At 40.8% G+C, this 21,610-nt stretch overlaps 1 protein-coding gene across 2 annotated transcripts in view; it reads left to right on the forward strand.

Annotated features, from left to right (window-relative positions):
• The first annotated feature begins 655 nt into the window (after nucleotides 1-655).
• scp2a (sterol carrier protein 2a) overlaps nucleotides 656-21,610 on the forward strand; it is a 30,105-nt gene continuing 9,150 nt past the window's right edge. Inside the window, exons 1-16 of one of the 2 annotated variants that reach the window (XM_006786904.2) lie at nucleotides 657-835; nucleotides 2,111-2,165; nucleotides 2,283-2,354; nucleotides 2,567-2,698; nucleotides 3,351-3,415; nucleotides 4,214-4,340; nucleotides 4,476-4,539; nucleotides 4,629-4,715; nucleotides 4,837-4,987; nucleotides 5,081-5,228; nucleotides 5,580-5,687; nucleotides 8,120-8,273; nucleotides 8,441-8,537; nucleotides 10,721-10,850; nucleotides 15,028-15,107; nucleotides 18,783-19,300. In XM_006786904.2, coding sequence (XP_006786967.1) covers nucleotides 713-835; nucleotides 2,111-2,165; nucleotides 2,283-2,354; nucleotides 2,567-2,698; nucleotides 3,351-3,415; nucleotides 4,214-4,340; nucleotides 4,476-4,539; nucleotides 4,629-4,715; nucleotides 4,837-4,987; nucleotides 5,081-5,228; nucleotides 5,580-5,687; nucleotides 8,120-8,273; nucleotides 8,441-8,537; nucleotides 10,721-10,850; nucleotides 15,028-15,107; nucleotides 18,783-18,878 — 1,689 coding nt within the window. In that variant the 5' untranslated portion in view covers nucleotides 657-712 and the 3' untranslated portion in view covers nucleotides 18,879-19,300. Of the gene's footprint in view, nucleotides 836-2,110; nucleotides 2,166-2,282; nucleotides 2,355-2,566; nucleotides 2,699-3,350; nucleotides 3,416-4,213; nucleotides 4,341-4,475; nucleotides 4,540-4,628; nucleotides 4,716-4,836; nucleotides 4,988-5,080; nucleotides 5,229-5,579; nucleotides 5,688-8,119; nucleotides 8,274-8,440; nucleotides 8,538-10,720; nucleotides 10,851-15,027; nucleotides 15,108-18,782; nucleotides 19,301-21,610 lie in introns of those variants that run through there. The other variant, XM_087832017.1, reaches the window with a different exon arrangement.

A 21,610-nucleotide genomic window follows, 5' to 3' on the forward strand; every position in this document is an offset into this window, starting at 1 on the left:
GCATTGATGTAACAGGTCTGTGTTCTATATTATTATCAGTTCGGTACTTTTTGACCACTTAAAATAACTGTAGAATTGTGAAATATTTGTTTCTGCACATCGCTTTTAAAAAAACCATATTTAATATCAGTGACACATTTTACCGGAAATAAAGGATATATAAGCATTAGTTTGTGGAAAAACTACAGTTTCTACCTTGTGACAGGATGTAGCTCAAAATAACTTGTTATTAAACATGAGAGGGATATTTGATGAACTATAGGCCAAAAAGTCATTTACAACGGTTTAAATATCGGAAATGGCTTTTTGGCATAATGATATAGCAACATAGCATAACAATTTAGTCCGACAACACCTTACAAAAAGTTATCACATAACGCAAACGATAAAGGTCAAATGATCACAGGGGACACAAGCTTGTGAGTTCTTAAGCTTCCAATATTTAACCATAAAAAAACTCACGATAGTTTTATATATATGCAGTGCTATCAATCTGGTGGACGTTATGTTTGAGGAGGCATATTTATAGAAAAGTCGCTTTTATATAAACTTATTACTAATGGTATTGTATTCCCACAGAGTGACACACCTACTTGTGCATAGACGATCTTTGCTGTACCCGCTGCTGTCAGGCCCGCTTCTCGCCGTGTTTATGTTTCTCACCGCGGGTTCTCATTGGTCACATCAGGAGCCACCACGCTGAAGATCGTTTATGTCCCAGTTACTACGCCGTGTTCACGGATTTTCACGTCACTTGTGTGAGTGGACTCAGAGAAGCACCATGGCACCTGGAAAGAAGAACAGAGTATTTGTCATAGGAGTTGGCATGACTAAGGTAATCTTACTTTATTTTTAGCAGTTTATCACACTGCTGCTCTGTAAAACAGCGAGAAACGGCGCTGTGTAGCGGAGAGGCTAGCATGATTACCTAAACCAAGATTTCGGTTCTTTCAGTGCGGTCCACCTAAAACCTTAAGCTGAGACTTTTCTGCTCTCATTGGGACAGTTGGATCAAAATCCGCGGTGTTGGGGACTGTCGGGCTTATTTGTGCTCATGCTGTGTCCAAAGGTCTAAAAAAACCCTGTGTCATAGCTGTCAGTGCACTTTGAAAGGCTAGCTAGCTAAGTTAGCCGAAGTAAAGTCAAATTGCTGTAGTTCATGTTTACATTTTAAAAGCTACCCAGCTTTCGTGAGTGTGATGGCAGTAGGTCTGGTTTGTATTCAGTACTCGGTGAGACTAAACGTGGAGTCCACAGTTCATGGTCAACAACATTACAAACTGTGCCAAAGGTCTTCTCTCCGGCATGCTGCTAAAGGTGGACACTTTAATTCCAAAAGCTGCTTCTACCGCCAAACCTGAACGAGCCTCATGCTTTCAGGTCCCTGAAAAGTTAAATATGTCCCTCACAGTGATTTTGGTGGAGAAGGGTATATTTGCTTATGTTGAGGTATTGCACTGTCTGCTCTCTGAACAGTGCACACAAAGTATTTTCTATCATTTTATACCTCTGCGCATTAATGACATTAATTACAATTATGCCACTGCAGCCTTTTTATCTGCTCTTTGTCCTTGTTTGTGTTTTAAAGTCTGTTCACATCGTGAAACCTGCAGCAGGAGGCATGTATAAATCAAATATATTGGTTTATACACCCATGTATTTAATTAGAAATTAGAAATCATTAGAAAGTCAGATTAGAAGTTAAGAAGTTCTTGATTTTGAGCCGTTCTGCAGTGCATCTGGGCACACTGTCTTGCTGGGGGAAGCTGCTGCTGTTGGGGAGCGCCATTGCTATGGAGGAGGTGTGTGCTTGCTCTGCAGCAATGTTTGGTCGGGTGGTACAAAAAGTTTTAGAGCAACATCTACATGAGTCTCAGGACTTCAGGTTTTCCAACACAACATTCATTGGATTATAACAGGATGATGAGTATTATTCACCTGTCAGTGGTTTTAATGTTCTTGCTGCCCGGTGCATGTTTAGGTTGCATCAGCAGAGTGACTGTAGACTTCTCCACAATTAATAAAATGTTTAAAAGTTGTTTTGAAAATAAAATCTTGAATCAGACTTTAGTGGCACTGACCTGAGTTTTTGTGTGTGTGTTTGCTGCAGTTTGACAAGCCTGGAGCACGGGAAGGTGACTATCCTGATATGGCCAAGGAAGCAGGTGCTGATCTTTACAGATTATTGGTCATTCATAGATATCAGATCTTGATATTTATTGTTTTTGTGCTGTTATAAAACATGTAATAAGTTTTATTGCTGTATCTACATCCTATTTTAGGTGAAAGGGCTCTAGCAGATGCAGGAATCCCATATTCTGCCATTGAACAAGCTTGCGTAGGATACGTCTATGGTAAAACCTCGAATAAATATTTATATTTTTAACAATGTAGTATGTGCATTCACATTGTCTACTTTGCTGTATATGTGAAAATGTGAATTTTTTATTTTTCCTGTTTTATGCTCCAAATTGTTTTTTCTTGTTAAGCCTCTTTCATGTATTTTTCAGCACAGTTAAAGTGAAATAAGGGAAGAGTAGCATCTCATCCTACCTCTCTGTTCCAGGTGACTCCACATGTGGACAAAGGGCCATTTACCACAGCCTGGGTCTGACCGGCATCCCCATTATCAACGTCAACAACAACTGCTCCACAGGTTCCACTGCTCTCTTCATGGCACGCCAGCTGGTCCAGGGAGGTGAGTCAGCCAGGAGGTTTTAACAGTGGCAGGTAGTTTGCTCTATATCACTTGAAGGCTGAGGTGAAACGTGATAAACAGTGGCTTCTTTGGATTCTAGTTATTCAAAGTATTGAAATGTTACTGTGGCTCGATGGTGTATAACAAGCGAAAGATCCCCAGTTAAATGGTAAATGGCCTGCATTTGTATAGCGCTTTTCTAGTCCTTAAGGACCCCAAAGCACTTTACACTACATTCAGTCATTCACCCATTCACACACACATTCACACACTGGCGATGGCAAGCTACATTGTAGCCACAGCTGCCCTGGGGCGCACTGAGAGAGGCGAGGCTGCCGGACACAGGCGCCACCGGGCCCTCTGACCACCACCAGTAGGCAAATATGGGGTTAGTATCTTGCCCAAGGATATTTGCCATGCAGCCAGGAGGCAGCCTGCGATCGAACCACCGACCTTCTGATTAGGGGCTGACCTGCTCTGCCACCTGAGCTACAGCCACCCACAGTCTCCGGAGGAGAGACGAGGCCCTTCAGGGCTGCATCAGGAAAGAATCCAGCGTAAAAATCAAACCAGCCGACTCAAACCTGCATGTTCTTTTCAGCGCAGTCTATAATCAGTAGTTTTATTCACTGCCTTTAATGTTTTCTTGCAGGTCTTTCTGATTGTGTGCTTGCTCTTGGGTTTGAGAAGATGGAGAGGGGCTCTCTGTCTGCAAAGGTATGCACATTTATCCAGGAATTGATCACGTTGTATGTTTTAACATTTTTTTACCCCCTAGTCAGCCCTCACAGCTATTTTGCAATCTTTCATGTTTGACTTGGCTGAAATTTTGCCTGATGGATGAGAGGGGGGGGGGGGGGGGGGAGAAAAATCAGCTGAGGTCACATAATACAGAGAAACCTCTTATTGAGAATGAAAGCTGTTAAAAGGAAAGCATTATGTGGGTTTTTGCATGTGTAAAGCTCGGTCACTGTCATCTATTGACTTGGCCTCTGGGGACTTTTTGTCCACAGTTTTGGGGGCTGTCAAGTTTTGTGTTTTAATTGTTAAAGTCCAATGGCTGATAAAAAGCATCGGGCAATAAAAGTCTGCAATTCAGCAACTGCGATCCTTCTTTCTGCTCATACCGTTTTCCTTTGTACAATCACAGTGGAGAGTGGAGATTAGCATTTTCTACTGACTTCTAATAACTGTGGACGAGGATGTTACGTGGTTTACTTGTAGTTTGGTTAATTCATTACCAGATGTGGGGCTCTGCCCAACTTTGTGATTAACTTTTGGAGTCAATTCAGACCCGGATCTAAAGATTTTGCAAAGGATTGTTTACCATTGCACGATGGGTAAAGATTTACATTTCACTTCCTGTCTTTACAAATCCATATCAGGGTCAAACCGGGAGAGACAGACTAAAAATTTCAAGAAAATGTCAAATAATTATATCCTTCTGGAACTAGAGATCCCATATGTGGAAGGAAATTTTAGTCTGTTATTGCATTTCTTTTTTCTTTTCTAAAGTACATGGATAGGACAAATCCCATGGACAAGCACATGGAGGTGATGATCAACCGCTATGGGATGGCAGCAGCGCCAGCAGCACCACAGATGTTTGGAAATGCCGGCAGGGAGCATATGGAGAAATATGGTAAACATATCATCCAAACAAAGCAATTCCTACAGACTACAGTAGGAATGTTATTGTAAAATCTTCATTGTTGTCAGCATTTTACATTATGGCATTTTCTCTACGGTGTTTGCAGTATTTTTGATTCTCCTTTAGGCACAAAGCCAGAACACTTTGCCAAGATTGCCTGGAAAAACCACAAACATTCCACCAATAACCCGTAAGACACAGCTGACCGCATTCAGCGTTCATATTGGTCTTTTTTTTGTTCAAACGAGGGTGTAAATATTTGAGTGTTTTTACACGCAGGTACTCCCAGTTCCAGGATGAGTACAGTCTGGAGCAGGTGATGAAATCCAGGAAGGTGTTTGACTTTCTTACGCTCCTGCAGTGCTGGTAAGAAACTTACACAAGTGTTGATCAAAGTACAGATTCTTATCATCGGTTACTGATAATCATTTCACTTTCTGACAACCATGCCTCTTTTTTTTCTTGTCTTGTCTTCTTTTTCTCTCAGCCCTACATCAGATGGTGCTGGAGCAGCAGTTTTGGCCAGCGAGCCCTTTGTCAGGAAATACCACCTGCAGAACCAGGCGGTGGAGATCGTGGCCCAGGAGATGGCGACCGACCTGACGTCCACATTTGAAGAGAACAGCTGCATTAAAATGGCAAGAAATCTGAAATTGAAAGTTATTGACATGCACACTGGTGACAACAAACAAATAATTGGGTTGATGGTGACAAACACTTTTCCTTTCCAGGTGGGCTATGACATGTCCCAGCTGGCGGCTAAGAAGTGTTTCGAGGCCGCTGGTCTGAAGCCAAGTGACGTTGATGTGGTCGAGCTGCACGACTGCTTCTCAGCCAATGAGCTCATCACGTATGAGGCCTTGGGGTTGTGTCCAGAGGGTAAGACTGCATCTCATTAAACCTTGACGTATTCTCCATATGTTGAGCCTCTATCACAATTTATGTCAGTGTTTCCCCTGAATTGTCCCTGGTGATATGTTAAGGTATGTTGCGTTGACTGAGCAGCAGGTGGCAGTGTTGTTTAATGACCATACTGGCAGCAAAGGAACTTAAATGATTTTGATACAATTCCCAAAGTTTTTATATCTAAATTTAATGACGGCTAATTCAGCTTTACTGAACCGCCCAGATGATCTTGTAGTGCAGTATCAGTGAGGTCATGTTACCTCACATGGATGTACGCCTACAGATAAATTACTTTTTAAGAAGATAAATGTACCGTTTCTACAGGTAAAGCTGGAGAACTGATTGACAGAGGGGACAACACGTATGGAGGCAAGTTTGTGATCAATCCCAGTGGTGGCCTCATCTCTAAAGGACATCCTCTTGGTGCCACAGGTAAGAAGAGACTCAGACTCTTGATGCAAATCATTTGTAAGTGATGAAATAAAATAAAAAAGCTACTTTGACCATTTGGGATAATTATTGTTGTATAACTTGTTTGGTGTCCTGAAAATGTGTTTAACAAGTTCCATAAAGCAGGTTTAAAAGACAACTGTGCTAAGTTAGTAGACTTACCCACTTAAATAATTGATCCTGAATCGTAAAGGCATGGGCAATCGTGATTTTATAGTTCATTAATTTGTGTTTTCTTATTGTGTGTAAGGCAGTTTTAGTGTCGTTGCTTCAACTCGGTTAAACTAAGAGTAAATAACAAAAAAACAAACCTTTAAATGAGCAAATGCTTAAATGTTCTCTGTTTTATGATGATCTTACTTATAAAACAAAGACCTGCTGTAAGATTACTTGCAGACAAAAGGAAAAATAAACAGTCCTTTAAGAATCTAATGGGCGTTTTCGCATCTTTGGTGTTTAGTCAGTTTATATCAAACTCGGGTTTGTTTTCCCACTTTTTCGTGTTATTTTTTTTTATTTTTTATTTTTTGTGTACAGGTTTAACACAGTAATTGCACTCGGGTGTGGACCAAAACAACCGTACCGAGACCCTTTGGAGGAGGTGGTCTCGGTACGGTTTATGGTGTGAACAAGATCCCACCCCGATCTAAAGCAGCTACGACAAGTTTGAACTAAAAACGTCCCGTAGCCACGTGCGTTTCGTATTCACAAATCATCAAAGTGTTTTCTCTGGATGCACTTTGAAAACTTTGACAAGCGATTTCCACCGTGCCCACCAGGTGGCATGTGTCTTGCATTAACGGCCACCTACACTGACACTGGGTAAAAGTGATCATAAGCCTGCATGTGCGAGAGCAGCCGGCTGTGACTTTGGCACGCTTCCCCTGTAATCTCTCTGCGTTTTAAATCGTTGGGGGACAAGACTGAGCAAACAGTGCAGCTGGCTCGCCCAGCGTCTGTAATGGACTCAAACATGCAAAAATGGACTCGCTAAGGACAGATAACCAGGCCAAACAGTGCGAACGCCATTAATCACTTCACCCGTATTTACGAAATATCTTGGAATTATCATCTTAATTGTATTGCTTGTATTTTTTTCCCATTTCTTCGCCCTGCCCATATCATCAGTACTCCCTGTGTCTCCTGGGTCACACTCCCAGCGTGCGAGTGCCCCACTCAGCTAAGCTTTGTCTGATCCATGGTGTTGCTCTAAATCTTGCTTGCAAATCTCTGACCTCTTCCCCCAGTAACACTGTAAACAGAGATGCTAACAGCCAATTGCCTGAAGCAACCTATACATCAGGATGTGATATATTTTATTTATTTATTTAGTTTTTAATGTGTAGACATCTCATCCAGTGACCTTGAGATGCCACTGTTTCATAGGTCGAAGTATTTGGTGAATGACTACACCCTTTTATCCTTCATTAAATCAAATGGCTTTTGATGACAATTTGGTACTATGAAAGAGCTTTTGGGAGAGAATTTACTGCAGATGAGTTCATATTTGAGGGGACGTGAGGACAAACAGTCTTGAACGTGAAGGTTTTTTTTACATTGGATGAAAATTATGGATCTGACAAGATGCCCTCAGGCTCTTCACTGATGAAGTGCCAATTTGAACCATGTGGTAATTTTTCCAACTGGCATTCAAGCAAAGTCACACTGTCACAGAAGTCCACATGAAAAAGAATTAGGCGAGTGCCGCAGAATGTGAGAGATGCACCATGGTCTTTTAGCCTTAAGTTCCTTAGCTCATTGGGATAATGGAGAAATGCGAAAGCTCGTTAAGCAGATGGGATGAAATGCTTAGCTGTAGCATTGGTTGGTGCTGGAGCTGCCACTGGTGAGATTAGGGAGCAAGTTGACAGATTAGGAGTCATTTTGTCACCCCTCTCAGTAAGAATTGTAAAATAAATATTGACTGCAGCTTTTCCATTCCTGTTACTGCAACCTGTAGATATTTTGAAAATCCAGCGAAACAGCTTCTTTGTCCTGAACCTGTTAAGTTTTGTATGCTACGTTGTTACGGTTACTTTTGGGATTCATTTTCTGTGGGTGTGCAGGTTTCTTAATAACTTTCCAGCTATGATACTTTACATTAATGATGATTTTACTGTGTGTAAATACTTTTGAATACTTAAGTGTATCCTTATGTTCATTATTAAGTTGCACAAGGGCATAAAAAAATTTGCAAGCCCACAAAAAGGAAAATTCATTTTATCATAATTAAAACAGATCATCTTAAAAATAAATAAATAAAATAAAATAAAAAAATAATAATAATAATAACCTTCACTTTCATGTCACATGGGTAAATAATAATTTTTCTTAAATTAAAAGTCTGTGTGATCTCGGAGGTAAACTTGGTTAAACACGTTTACTATGTTTACCATGTGCTCGCCTTTTCACAGGTCTGGCCCAGTGTGCAGAGCTATGCTGGCAGCTCCGAGGGATGGCCGGGCGAAGGCAGGTCTCTGGGGCAAAAGTGGCCTTGCAGCACAACATTGGCTTGGGAGGAGCAGCGGTTGTCGCACTTTACAAGATGGGTTTCCCAGAGGAGGCGAGGTGAGCAGGAAGTTGCCAATGATTTGTTATTAGTTCACTTGGATACCTCTCATACAGCAAGGAGAATTTTCACTTCTTATCTTAAAGAATAACTTGCCGAGGCAGGTTCTAAAGGAGATCTTTAACTCATACATCAGTTTAGTTTAGTTTTTTTCATCTTCCTTCAGGTCCCGCGTGGGTGCAGTTCTCACCAGCTCAGGCAGCGGTCTGGAAGGGTTTAAAGCTTATCCTGTCTTCAAAGAGATTGAAAAACATCTACAGCAGGTAGGTAGTGTCACGGCAGGCGGTTGCCTATTAGTGACAGCATGTCACTGTGATATTTTTAATTAGCCACTGTGTGTCTGCTCTTATAGACTTAATGAGTGTGCATCCAGTTAAATCCATTCATGTATTAGATTTTCTTCTTTCTTCTTTGTCGTTATTGATAGTTGCGTGACATGTAAACATGACCACAATCCTCTAATAGAAACGTGTTTCATACATTGATCTATTTTGCTTTTCTTATAAATTAAATCACAGTTTGTTGATATGAAACTCACACGCACGACCTCATAGTTGCAAAAAGGTTTATTTATACAGTGTTGCGGCAATGTAAACTGAATTTGTAGAGCAAATTTAAAGCAGTATGACACATGTGATATATGCTGTGCTGGATATGCTGCGATTAATGCGTTTAAAAAGATACAAAATCTCAAACACTGACGGTGTGTTTGTGTTTGTGTGTGATGATGTTGGTTTGAAAGAACTTGTACTCGGTGTTCAAGGCTTTTAATCGTGCTTTGACATAACAGAAGAAATTAGGTGGTATCGGTAATTGTGTGCATTAGCGAGGCTATTACCTGCTTGAGTTACAATGCAGAGAAAGGTGCTTGAACGCCTACCCAACTGTGATTTTCTATATATGTGCATCGCAGTAAGGACTTTTTCCACTGCCCAAGAAACTATTTTTGCTTGTTTCATGTTGATGTATTTACTAAAAACATGCTCATGGAGTCGGCTGACACTTTGGGTCTTGGTTCAGGAGAGCCACTCCACATTAATGATGTATGGCAGCAGTATCTTCTTAAATGTGGAGGATATTCACTGCAAAAAAAAAAAAAAAAATATCAAGGAACGCTTTGAAAACACACCAGATCTCAACAGGGAAGGAAATCATGCTGGATATGTATACTGATATGGACTGGGTAATAAAGGGATGCCACATGGAACTGAAAATGATCAACCTACAGAGGGTTGAATTCAAAGACACCCTGACAATCAAAGGTGGGAAGAAAATGCAGCATGCTAGTCTATTTTAACTGAAATTTCATTACAGCAACTCAAAAAAAAGAAGAAGCACAGGACAATTTTGTCTCTGGCAGTGCTCATCCTGTTCCTCCTAGCACAAAGGAGCAGATACTGGTCCAGCTCTCCTAGAGTAACTCCCTGTCCCCTTGAATTGCTTCCATGAGCTTGAGACTGTGCTGGGAGACTCTGCAAACCTTCTGCCAATGTCAGTGGTTTACCTCATTGTTGCCCCTCTGGTGCAACAGTTGTTAATTTCATTAAAACCAAAGTAGCTAAAACTGTGCTACTTAACTGACCTCATCAATATCCCGCAAGTTTAACTGATGTGATTAAAAATGCTCCGTTCAGTTTCTCTGAGCGTTGTTTATTCTTAAAGATGAGCATTCTGCTCAGTCCTGCCCGTGACCCCTCGCTCCCTCAGATGTTACATTTTAAAAAAAGAAGTGCTCATGAGTGGAATATGAGAACCAGTTACTCTGGGGGCGAACTTTAGTTTCATCCATGTCTACAAGCATTGGGTTCAAGGAACAGACTGATGTTCTCACTTCTTCCCAGAATACTTTAGGTTGTTTTTGAGAAAGCTGACGGTTCAGTGTTAACTAAGCTAACACGCTTGCCATAACGCAACATGAATTTCAAGAGCATCAGATCTGTGCTGGAGAGATCATTTTTATTGTGGTGAAATCCATGTAGTACAGAAAGTTAATGAGCTGGAACAAAACTTTTCAGCTAGCTGCTCCATAAATTTCTGTTGTATTAGCTGCCAGGACTCGTATGGTTAAATAATGAGGAGAATGAGAAGGCAGACATTCTCTGTAAACTGTAGGGTATTCTTTGTCACACTTTTACAGGTTTAATAATCTAAATCCTGACAGATTCAGATGATTTACAGGCGACAGAAACTGCTTAATAATTACAGCTGCACAGCCATTTCAATCAGATGTGGTGGTGTATTATTCTGGTCACCATCAGGACCGTGGAGTTTGAGAGGTTTTCTCAGGCGAAACCACGAAACATGATCTAAACTATTCATGTCAAGCTGTGTGTATAACAAATAGATGGCTGTAGAATTTAATTTGCACTGTGTGGGCTGTTGCTGCCTGTCTACACTTACTGTATGCAATCATTTATTAAAAGGAACTCAAACCCTGTTGTTGCAGGAGGGAGCGCAACTTGTTAAGAAGATTGGTGGAGTGTTTGCATTTAAAGTGAAGGACGGCCCAGGTGGGAAAGAGGCGACCTGGATTGTTGACGTGAAAAATGGTAACGGTTCTGTCACAAACGACCCAGGTATGTGAGGCTGTTGTTAAAGTCCTGTAACACTCTTGATATTTTGCTTGCAGCTGATTAATTATCATTATTTTGTAAGTCTTTACACCCTTAGGATAAGGTCTGCTTCTTTTTTTTTCTTTCTTTTTTTTTGCTTGCCTGTCCCGTTTGGTTCTTTTACCATCAGAATTATTGTCTAAAGGCGAGGAAAGATGCCCAACGGATTTACTTTACCAAATTGACCATCCCAGCCTTGCCGTAATGGTCTATTTGATTCACCTTTTATTGTTTATTTTATTTATTTTTTTTATTTTCACTTGCTAGATACGGGACAGACTTGAATGAGGGAAAAGAAAAGGGAGAAAGGAAGAGGGGGGAAAAACAGCAGAGAAGAGGGACGGGGCTAAAGGGCAAAAGAACAAAAACCAACTAAATAAGCAGACAAAAAAATACATCTATCAATCACCTGGATCACCTGTTGAGAAAGAAAAAAGAAAACAAGCAGAAGAAAACGTGAGCAATACAATAAACAACATCACGATGATCTATGGGAATATAACAGTAAATACTAAATATTAAACATTATTGTGCAGCACGTAAGATCGACAGCGCACAGTGTGCTTTGAGGTAGGAGCCAAAAAGGGTGTAGTTTGTGTGTGTGTGAGCACCCGTGTGTACACCTGTGAGCATGGACGCGCTTGTTTTTAAAAGGTTCCTTCATGTAATGATCTGCTAGAGGGTGTGGGGAGCCACAGCCCCGTCCTCCAGGGCATGAAGCAGGTATGGAGGAGATCAAAACTCCAGACATCCAGAGGCTCCCAAGGATAAGGTCTGCTAGGAAGAACCCTTGAAACTTTGTTCTGAACCGAGCGGTTTCTGTCATATTTCAGGCCTGCTGGGTTTGCATCAGAAGTTAGTGAAGGTGGTCTCTGCCTATGCAGCTATCCTTGGAAAAACCCAGACACTTTTCTAATGACGTCACACCACATCCCTATTGATATATAGTGAGGTGTTAAAACTCATCATTAAGGGTAGAGCGGAGATCGTCAAACATCATCTTAATGGGAGGAAGAGTTTATGTTTATATCATGATCCTTGTCCTTGCATTATGCATCTTTTCACTATTGGTCTTGTCAGAGATACGCTTTTAATACTGACAAAATCTCTGTCGAACTTAAAGACAAGTTAAAATGCATATTCAGAATTATTCCTGTCTGCAGTGCTTTACATTTGGGAGGTATGGCTCTGTTCTTGGACCTCCCTGTACTTCTTCTTGTGTACATGTAAAGTTTAAGAACAGCAGCAGCAGCATGGAGAGGGACTTGGGTGTAGTTGGGGTGCAAAGCAGCTTGCAGATAAAAATCACCCGAACTGCTGCGATTGTGGCTGAGCTTCATTTTGTTTCACACCTCTGTCAGGAAAGCCCTCATTGTCTGAAGACTTCAGAGAGCGTTTCAAAAGGTTTTATTATTTCCTGAGGAGCCTGCAAACACCTCGGAGCGTCGCCTTTTTAACTCTTGTATTGTGGGAGTGAAAGTGTTTTGCTCTTTTTGTCCGAAGCTCAAAAAGAAATGTGTTCAGTCCCCTACAATAAATAAAGGTTTCAAAAAAACTAATAATCTTCAGTAGATATCGTTGTGGAAGATTGCAGGGGAGTGCTGGAGGTAAAATGGAAAGGCTGTGATTTGGTGGTATTTTTTTTGTTTTAAAGTTTAGGCTGAATTCACTCGATACTTCTGCAGTTGTGAAAAACTACCGCAAAACTCTCCAGTGAAATAAATTAAGTAGCTGAAGCGGTGAAAATGTTTCAGCTGCTTCATTATCCGCCTTAAAATTTAGATTTAAATGCAGATGCTACAGGGGACTTCAAAACATGAACCAAATGGAAACAAACAGGCTTAATTCCAATAATGACCTGATGTGTGCAAAATAGGTACTGCTGGAAGAGCTGCATTCTGACTTTTTTTATTTTACAAGCTGATTTCTGCACAGACACACACACGTAGCATCCGTACTCATAGGCACATCCTGGTAAATGGGCATCTCATCATTTGATGGTCTCCCCTGTTATGCTTGCTACTTCCAAGCCATTATTTCTGAATCACCACTCTGTCCATACGACTGAATGTTTCAAAAATAGAAAGAAATGTTCAGGGAAATCTAAGACGTACAAGCTGTTCCACTCAAAGGTTTTCAATATGCATTTTTTCCCCCTCCGTTATGGTCCAACATTACTGCACGAGTTTAAAAGTTAGGTTAGGAGCAAAATTTGAAAACCGCTGCCATCATAACAACAGTTAAAGAAGTTCTCTTGCACATAAAAAGCTGAACCAACAGGCTTGTTAAACCCAGTACACTTGAATGTTTTCTTGCTGGTTTGCAGGACCAGTATTTGAACTTCTGCAAGCACACTGCTGTGCTGTTTTTAGTGAAAGTTGAACTAGATTTTAGGATACCGCAGCTCTCAGATAGCTCTAATAACATCTTTAAAGAAGCTGACACAGGAGATTTTGAGGCAGTGTGGTCAGTCTTACTTTGAAGACTGAACAGGGTTTAATTTGCATTATCATCTCCCTTTATTGGACTGATTTAAACATGGTCTAAATTTCAGTTTTTATATTTCGTCTGTCCACCATCTTTATTTGCTCAAGCATGATGGAAACAGAATGTATTGTGTGTTAACAGTAGAAAGTAGTATATTAAGTTATGCAATATAGAAAGAGTGAGTCATAATGCTTTCTGAGCTGTGAAACAAATTGCACTGAATGGGTGCCTCGGTCAGCCAAGTCATTAAAGCTTCCTGCCTAATATTGTGTCTCTGGGGGTGTCCTGTGGTAACAGACTCAAAGAATCTGCTTTGAGTCAAAAGCTTCTGTGAGCTGTGAAGTGAAGCCTCTGTGGATTGGGTTTGTTTGTCCAGCTCATCTTCCAGGCGCTCTATTGCAGGAAAGTCAAACTCATTTTACATGGCGGACCACTTACAGCCCACTTTGACCTTGAGTGAGCCGGACCAGTGGAACTGCCCTTGTCAGCGTAAAGAAGTTTACCTGCATATTTTATTCCCTGAGATACACTAGTAATAGAAAAGGAAGTGCAGCCTCAGCAGTACGTCTCAGTTTTTCTGCATAAGAGGTTTGGCTCTACTAAATGAAAGAAATCTGCTGCCACGACTCTTTGGGCTTAAATAGAAAGAAACAAATGTGTAAAACTGCAAAGGAAGTTCTGGTAGCTCACTGCCCAGACTGTCCTGTCATTAGAAAACAAAGTTTTTGTTAAATCACTAGAAAGTAAAAAAATAAAAAGCAGAAATAGAAATTGTTAGTTGTTTTCTGTTACTGTGGTGTAGTATGAATAACCATGGATGGAAAACTTATGAAAATACTGTTAAAGTTAAAAATTCATGCTTTCATATCTATCCTAGCTGTCCAGTCGGCCGGATTGGAGTCTTTGCCCGCACAATTTTGGCCCTCAGAGCCTCATGTTTGGCACCTGTGCTCTATTGAGTTAAGACGCCTTGAAACACAACTTCACCTCAAGCCATCGCTAAACAGTATTGTGTGTGGAGCCAGTGTGGAAGGGTGCATTATCCTGCTGAAAGATGCCACTGCCATCAGGGAATATAAGTGGGAATAAAGGGGTAAATGTGGTCAGATGAGTATGCATTAAAGGCATGAGCAAAGATTTCCCAGGAGAAAATTGCTCAGAGCATTAAGCCGCCTCTAGTGCTGCCATCTCTTTCTTAGTAAACGGAAATATGACTCATCGGACCTCTTCCATGCTCGATGGTTGAGCTCTGACTCTCACATGGCCAGTGTAGTCACTTCTGGCCTTGGATTTATGGCTGTGCAGCCAACTGCGGCTGTGACTTTCTGCTTATATTCTTGTTGTTCAAAGGCAGTAAGGGAGCAGTCACATCTTATTCTTTACATCAGCCCTCGACTGGCGACGCAGTAATGAGATAATTATTCACTCCTCCTGCCTGTTTTATTGTTGTGGCTGATCAGTGCAGTGTTATGGAAATGCCAAGTGTGCTTTCTGTACTAGAACTACTGCGGAGACAAACATTCCTCCGTGCTGCTTCCTTCAGTGTAGAGTATGTCGTTAGTTGTTTTTGTGTGTGCAGATTTTTAGTTTTGGGTCACCTGAAATGCTGTTGGCCAGATAAATAATAAATGCATCTTTTAATGTCTTTTTTTAGGTCAAAAGGCAGACTGCACATTATCCTTGAGTGACGAGGATCTGCTGGATCTGATGACAGGAAAGCTGAACCCACAAACGGTGTGTGCATAATAATGACTATAAATAAAGTTTATTTGTCTAAGTATGGGAAAGGATATCTTATATATCTTATAAGTGAATTCATGCTGTGGGGCTCCTAACATTTTTACAGTAAAGCATTTATTTATTTATATTACATTAGGGTTAGTTCATGTATTGTGAACTGCAATTAAACAGTATTTATTTATTTATTCATTTATACAGCACTTTACAAAGACAGGAATTGTCTTGGATATGAAATAATCTATGCTGTAAAAATATGAAAGAATTTAATGGGCACAAAAATGTTTTCAAACCAACTTTTTAAGAGAAGTACAAGAATCAAAAGACAAAATGTAGACCGCACAAAGGCAGAACAAAAGAATGAAAAGTTGCTGAAATGCATAAGGGAGCAGGCGACCCTCCCTCTGATGCTCAGTGACTGTGTGACTGCAGGCAGGTGTGCAGAACAAACTTGTAGATTTTTAGATTGCTTGACCTGGATGAGTGAGAAGAGCAGTGAAATTGCTCAGCTGCATATGAGGGAGCCTCACTGTAATGCAGTACTTTGTAGATAGGACCGAGGACTTCATACAGGATCCTAAATGCTGCACGGCGACAGGGAAGGGACATTAGTAATGGAGTGATATGAGGCTGTACGGCTGGCCAACAGGAAGGACAATCAGCAGCATTTTGAGCTGCCTGCAGGCAATCCAGGCAAATTTGCTGAGTGATGAAAACTGAGAATTAGAAAAGTTGAAAGAGGAGATCTAACCTCTCCAGCTCCTCTTCAGAAAATGTAGATCTCAGTTTCCTAAGTGCTGTGAAGATGCTTTTACATCTGCAGTTTGGTTCACTTGGTCTGAGGCCGGTACTATTAAGGAGGATTTCGTCTTATCCAGGTAACTTCATGGGTTTCCTGAAGGTGGTTCACTTCTTACTGAGGCACATCACCATGGTTACAGCTGTGGAGCACATTAGACTCCAGATTAGAGATTAACAGGCAATGTTCCCTCTAATTTTTCATGTGTCTGAGCGAACACACAAACTCCCTGAGCACTCCCTGGACAACTGTGAGCAACATCAGACGTGTGCACTGTGGTCACGCCAGCATCGAATCCATCCAAGTTGCATGGTTTATTAAAATAATCAAATTACAGCATTTACATTTATGTTACACTACTTTTAATGAACTGCTTTAGCCCACTTACAATGAAAATGTAAAACAAAAATGTAGTCATTGACCTGTGTAGTATGTTAACGCTTTTTATAAAGCTCTGACTGGTATCATGAGTCTGTGGTCTGGGAGAGAGTCCTGTAACTCTGTCTGCAAAATACAGTATATAATGACCAATGTTGGGCAATTAATTATGTAGTTACTTCTTCAAAAAAGTAACTGAGTTTTGCAAACAACAATTTTTTTTTGCAGCCGTTTACCTAGCCGTTTTTTTTTTTTAAAATAAACATTTCAAACTATTTGCAGAACAATCAGCTGTTCTGCATCAAATCTGATGTCACACAAATTATTTGTGCCGCTCCAAAAATAATTTCTGTCCACTATGAGATAAAGGAGAACAACAGCCTGATACCTGCAGGCCTGACAACAGGAGATGTATCACTCCTGTAACACCTGTAACATTCAGCAGTCGCCTCATTGTTCTGATGCACACAAGGAAACTATTGACTACACTACACACTAACTACACAAGATTTGCGCTAAACGTCGCAAATCTCTCACATCTCAAAACACCGCCGTCACTCCTAAAACTTCCCCCCCTTTCTTAACAACTTGCCATACCATTTTTTGATTGGTCGACATGGTACTTTTTTCGACCAATAGGAAAGGGTGGGGGTGTTTTTGTTTTTGCTCACAGACGGAGAGTGTTTTCGAGCCTTTTTTCTTATAAAACGTTTCTTCCCGCAGTAAATATAAACAACGATAGTATTCAGGGAAAAAACAAACAAACTAACATTGCATATATTTTTATCATAACTCCGGTTTTACGTGGCCTATCAACACAATTTAAAAACTGGTATAAAGTCCACACTTTTTCCGTCAATTGTTCCGTCTGTCCTGCTCACATCTCCAATGGTTGTACACGTTGTCATTAACGTGGCTTCACTCCACGTCAGCCACGCCGCTTTACTAGCTAAAACACTGGTGTCGGCACATAAGGACGCTGTCATAGCCTGTCGACATTGATTAGCTGTGTATATACGAATGTGAATCGCATTATTGGCTGGACTATGAGATAAGGTGGCATCCTTCTAATCCCATACGGAGCAGCCAGTCACTTACTGACTAACACTGCAAAACAGAATTGTTAAAGTAATGATTTTAATTTCAATTCAAGTTAGATTTTTTTTTTTTTTTTTTTTTTTGTGCGCAACGCAGATTTTCTGTGCGCAGATACCATGCTAGCAGTTCGCAATTGCGCACGTGCGCAGCTTAGAGGGAACATTGTTAACAGGTATAAAATCACCACCTGGATTTCATAACTTCTATCCTGGAAGATGATATCGGCTCAAGAGTTGGGAGTTCGCCTTGTAATCGGAAGGTTGCCGGTTCGAGCCCCGGCTCCGACAGTCTCGGTCGTTGTGTCCTTGGGCAAGACACTTCACCCGTTGCCTATTGGTGGTGGTCAGAGGGCCCGGTGGCGCCAGTGTCCGGCAGCCTCGCCTCTGTCAGTGCGCCCCAGGGTGGCTGTGGCTGTGGCTACAATGATTTGGTTTGGCTTGGTTGACAGGTTGTGTAAAGGGGTCCTTAGGGACTACAAAAGCGCTATACAAATATAGGCCAGGCCATATTACATCATAAACTCAGACTGTGTATAGATATGTTGTTTTGGAGGGTTTTTTTCTTCTTCTTCTTTTTTTTTTTTTTTTTCTTCGCCAGTAGGTTGCCGTCCTATTTTTACTGTAGTGTGACAGCAGAGTTGGACAGCTTTTACGTCAGCCCCCAATGGAAGCGAACCAAAACAGGAACATGCACCCTGTGCGTTTGTTTAGTTGACCCAAACAGATTTGGCAGGAAGGCGCTTTGAATTCAGTTGGTGTCTACCCGACAGACTACCATCATCCAGCAGACAAAATCTGCTCCGTTCTGCTGCAGGTTTTTGGGGCAGCTAACCCATCTGTTGTGTCATAGAGAGAATTTGTTTTCGTTAAGAGTTGTCTGCGCTAGTAGTAGGTCAAATACCACTGTCTGATTGCTGTTTGTTTACAGTATTGAATTTTTTTTCAGGGGAATTCCTAAAATGGTTTTAAAGGCGCACTACCAGGCTTGCAAAGAGTGCTGGCCCCACATTTAATATTGATAGAGTGACTGTCAGTTTTATGCTTTTGTTCCAGTGCAGCCATATCCACCCATCAATTAGACATCAGTGCCTTTGTATATGTTGAACTACTCCCTACAGCGCACAGGCCAATGAGCATTGAGACACATGTAAAAACAGGCATAGGGTCCACAAAGATCATGATAATGCTGAATATTAAAAATGGTAGTAACTCTTCTATGTAGCCAGAAACCTTAGATTTAAGGTTTTAAATGCATTGGTATTTTTTAAGTGATGATGATAATGATTTCAATTTGAAATTTTGTTAGACTGAAACAAAATGTCATTAAAAACCTACCACTTCTTTTTAAGTGATATTAGAAAATTAAAATTTCCTCATGCTTAACTACTTTACCATCAGGCGTTCTTCAAGGGAAAGCTGAAGGTCGCTGGGAACATGGGCATGGCTATGAAGCTGCAGAACCTGCAGATTGCACCAGGGAAGGCCAAGCTGTGAGAGCCTTGGCTGTCTTCTTCATGTTAAACGCAAATTTGTAGGAAAAACTGAAATCTGCCTGTTTAATTGAACTAACTGACCGATGATTTGTCAAATACCTTGACGTGCTTGGTGTTGAAAGTCCATTAAGTTTCATATCCAGCTGCAGCTTTGATATCAGAGCACACTGCGTGGTTCAGTGATTATGTCGGTTCTTTAAGCCTAACGTGATGTGTGAACTACTCACAGCCAGTTCAAATTATGGAAATACTCACATGCTGCTCCTTTAATTTCTTTAATAATGTATTCACAATCTCAATGTGCTCCAGTCTGTCTGTAAGAATTGCATTTGGGGGTTTTTGAGGAATAATTTTGCACAAAATGTACATCTATAAACGAAATCCAGGGTTTTTTAAATGAAACGAATAAAATCTCGAACAATTTTTGGAGTCATTGTATAATTGACCATATTTCTATTTCATGATGTATGAAATGTGTAGAAGAATCTAAGATGAATGAATTATGCATAAAAAAAAATAACATTTTGTTATATAAGAAAGGAATGATTAGAGCTGGTGCTGATACTTTCTACTCTGTCACTGAATGTTTAGTAAAGGGGGTGTAAGACAAATCTGCTTGAAATACCTTCTCTGTGTGTGCAGTTGTATCTGAGGTTTAAAAGGTAAACTGGTATATGCACTAGAAAATATAAGGAAATAAGGGATTCTTAAGCTTAAATCATACTGAGCATATCCACTCATTCTGTGTCATCCACACACTCATGCGTTTACCATGTTTCCACAAAAAAAAACGAACAAAGGGAATCTGCTTCTATATTTCTGACCTCGTTGTCTCAGCCTTTGTCCTACTTCCCCCTTTTAGCCCCCCCTCCACATTTGTCCATTTATTTCCAAGTTGATCCCGACCTTTCCCCATTGGCCTCCCTCACCTCCACCCACCACAGCGTCCCTTCTGCCAGATCCAGGCTGTTCCTAATTGCTCATATCCAGCCTCCAGCCAACGTACTTTAGCCCCCCGCCCCACCCAACACGGCCTCTCTGCCAGGTGGCTGACTCGCCAAATCGTTCAGCTGCTGCACAAGCTGTGTAGCCCCTCCTGTCCTGTCTCACTGACCGATAGCAGTGGGCTAATGGGTCTTTAGGTGGAGAGTGAAAGCAGAATGATGTTAGCTGAAGAAGTTAAGGCTTTTTTCCTTCAGTAAGGAAATAATTGATCCATTTTACTTGTTTTCCGTGGTAGCCTAAGCCTACTGGTCTCCAGTTCATTACTTCTTTTTATACAGGTTATAATTCTTGATCAGTTAATGCACTATTTTTTCTTAGAATTAAAGCTTAAAAAAGTCAAATGCATTATTATGGAAGATTGTATCCAGATATGATTACTACTCAAGTATTTATGGAGCCACATGTGATAAAGCTCTGTTAAATATACTCATGCATCCTGATCACTGCCCTTTCAGTCCATCTCTCCTGATCGTTCGTTTGGCATTTGCACACAATTCGTGTAATTTGCTCTGCAAGGTTGCCTTGGTGATGCTGTTTTGGCACCGAGCGTTGCTCCAAGGCTGCTCCTGTTGCTCATGCTCAGAGCATTTTCTTCAAATCAGCAGAGTAGCAAGTGAAATTACATTGTGTAGAGGACTTCACAATCCACATGAACCCGCTCACCGAGCCTGTAACCTTCAGGTTTTTTCCCCCGATGTAGAATCTCTACAGACAATCATTGTGTTTGATCATTAGTTTTGAAGGCGAGTAGATAGGATTCAAGGCGATTACTCCCTCTCTGAAATGTGTTGGAAGGTAAACGTAAAATAATTATATCAGAACTGCAGTATTATATCGTATTTGAATAAATAAATGTGATTCTGTATGAAACAGTCGCTACACAATGTCAGTAGCTACACCCAGGGGTTAAAATGGGATTTGACACATAAAATTTGATGTAGCAAAGCAGCAGCGAGAAACAAAAATGTCAATAATAATTGTAATGCATGAAAACTGTATATGAGCTTTCTTGACTGCTTACCAACCGTATTCAGTATAAAGGTGGAATTTTTATAATCACACTAAAAAGCCTCATCAGTTAAAATACATTACAGCTAACAACTGCTATTCAAGTCTTTCTAAAAGCATGTCCTATTGGTCGTGAGCAACCTTGGAAACATCTCCGGTCATTTATTAGGGCAATCTTTTTAAAGAATAATAAAAACCACCTTTCATTTTAGTGGTCAGTTAGACAAGCTATTCACTTTATGCTTAATCTACATCCTGAAGAACACCCAACTTGATTGACACGTGGCTGTTTGAAGTTCTGACTACATAAAAGATGGTTGTAGCTGCATCATTGACATTACAAATGAACTTTAGACTCTCTTGAAGGTTCAAATGCAGAATTTTGGCTGCTGCCATGTTGAGGTTTCTTTTGGAACCAGTTGTGAAGGTGGAATGCTAATGCAAACTGTACGGGTGAAGTGCACAGAGACAAATATTGGCTAATTAGTACTGACTAACAGACTACTGAAGCACAACCTTCTTGGTTGCTCTGTACCACACAGTAAGTCATAACCATTAAATATGTTCCAAAAGGCCATAACAGCACAGACACACTCAGTGAAGAGCTCCAGTATAGTGGATGAGGTCTAGAAGACTGCGGTCAGTCAATTCAACGACACCCCACACTCAGATATCCAGGAGGATAGGTTAAAAACAAATCACCCCACTCAAGAGGACACT

Source organism: Neolamprologus brichardi, chromosome 18, assembly GCF_056152115.1.
Source record: "Neolamprologus brichardi isolate AB-2024 chromosome 18, ASM5615211v1, whole genome shotgun sequence".
Taxonomy (NCBI): Eukaryota; Metazoa; Chordata; class Actinopteri; order Cichliformes; family Cichlidae; genus Neolamprologus; species Neolamprologus brichardi.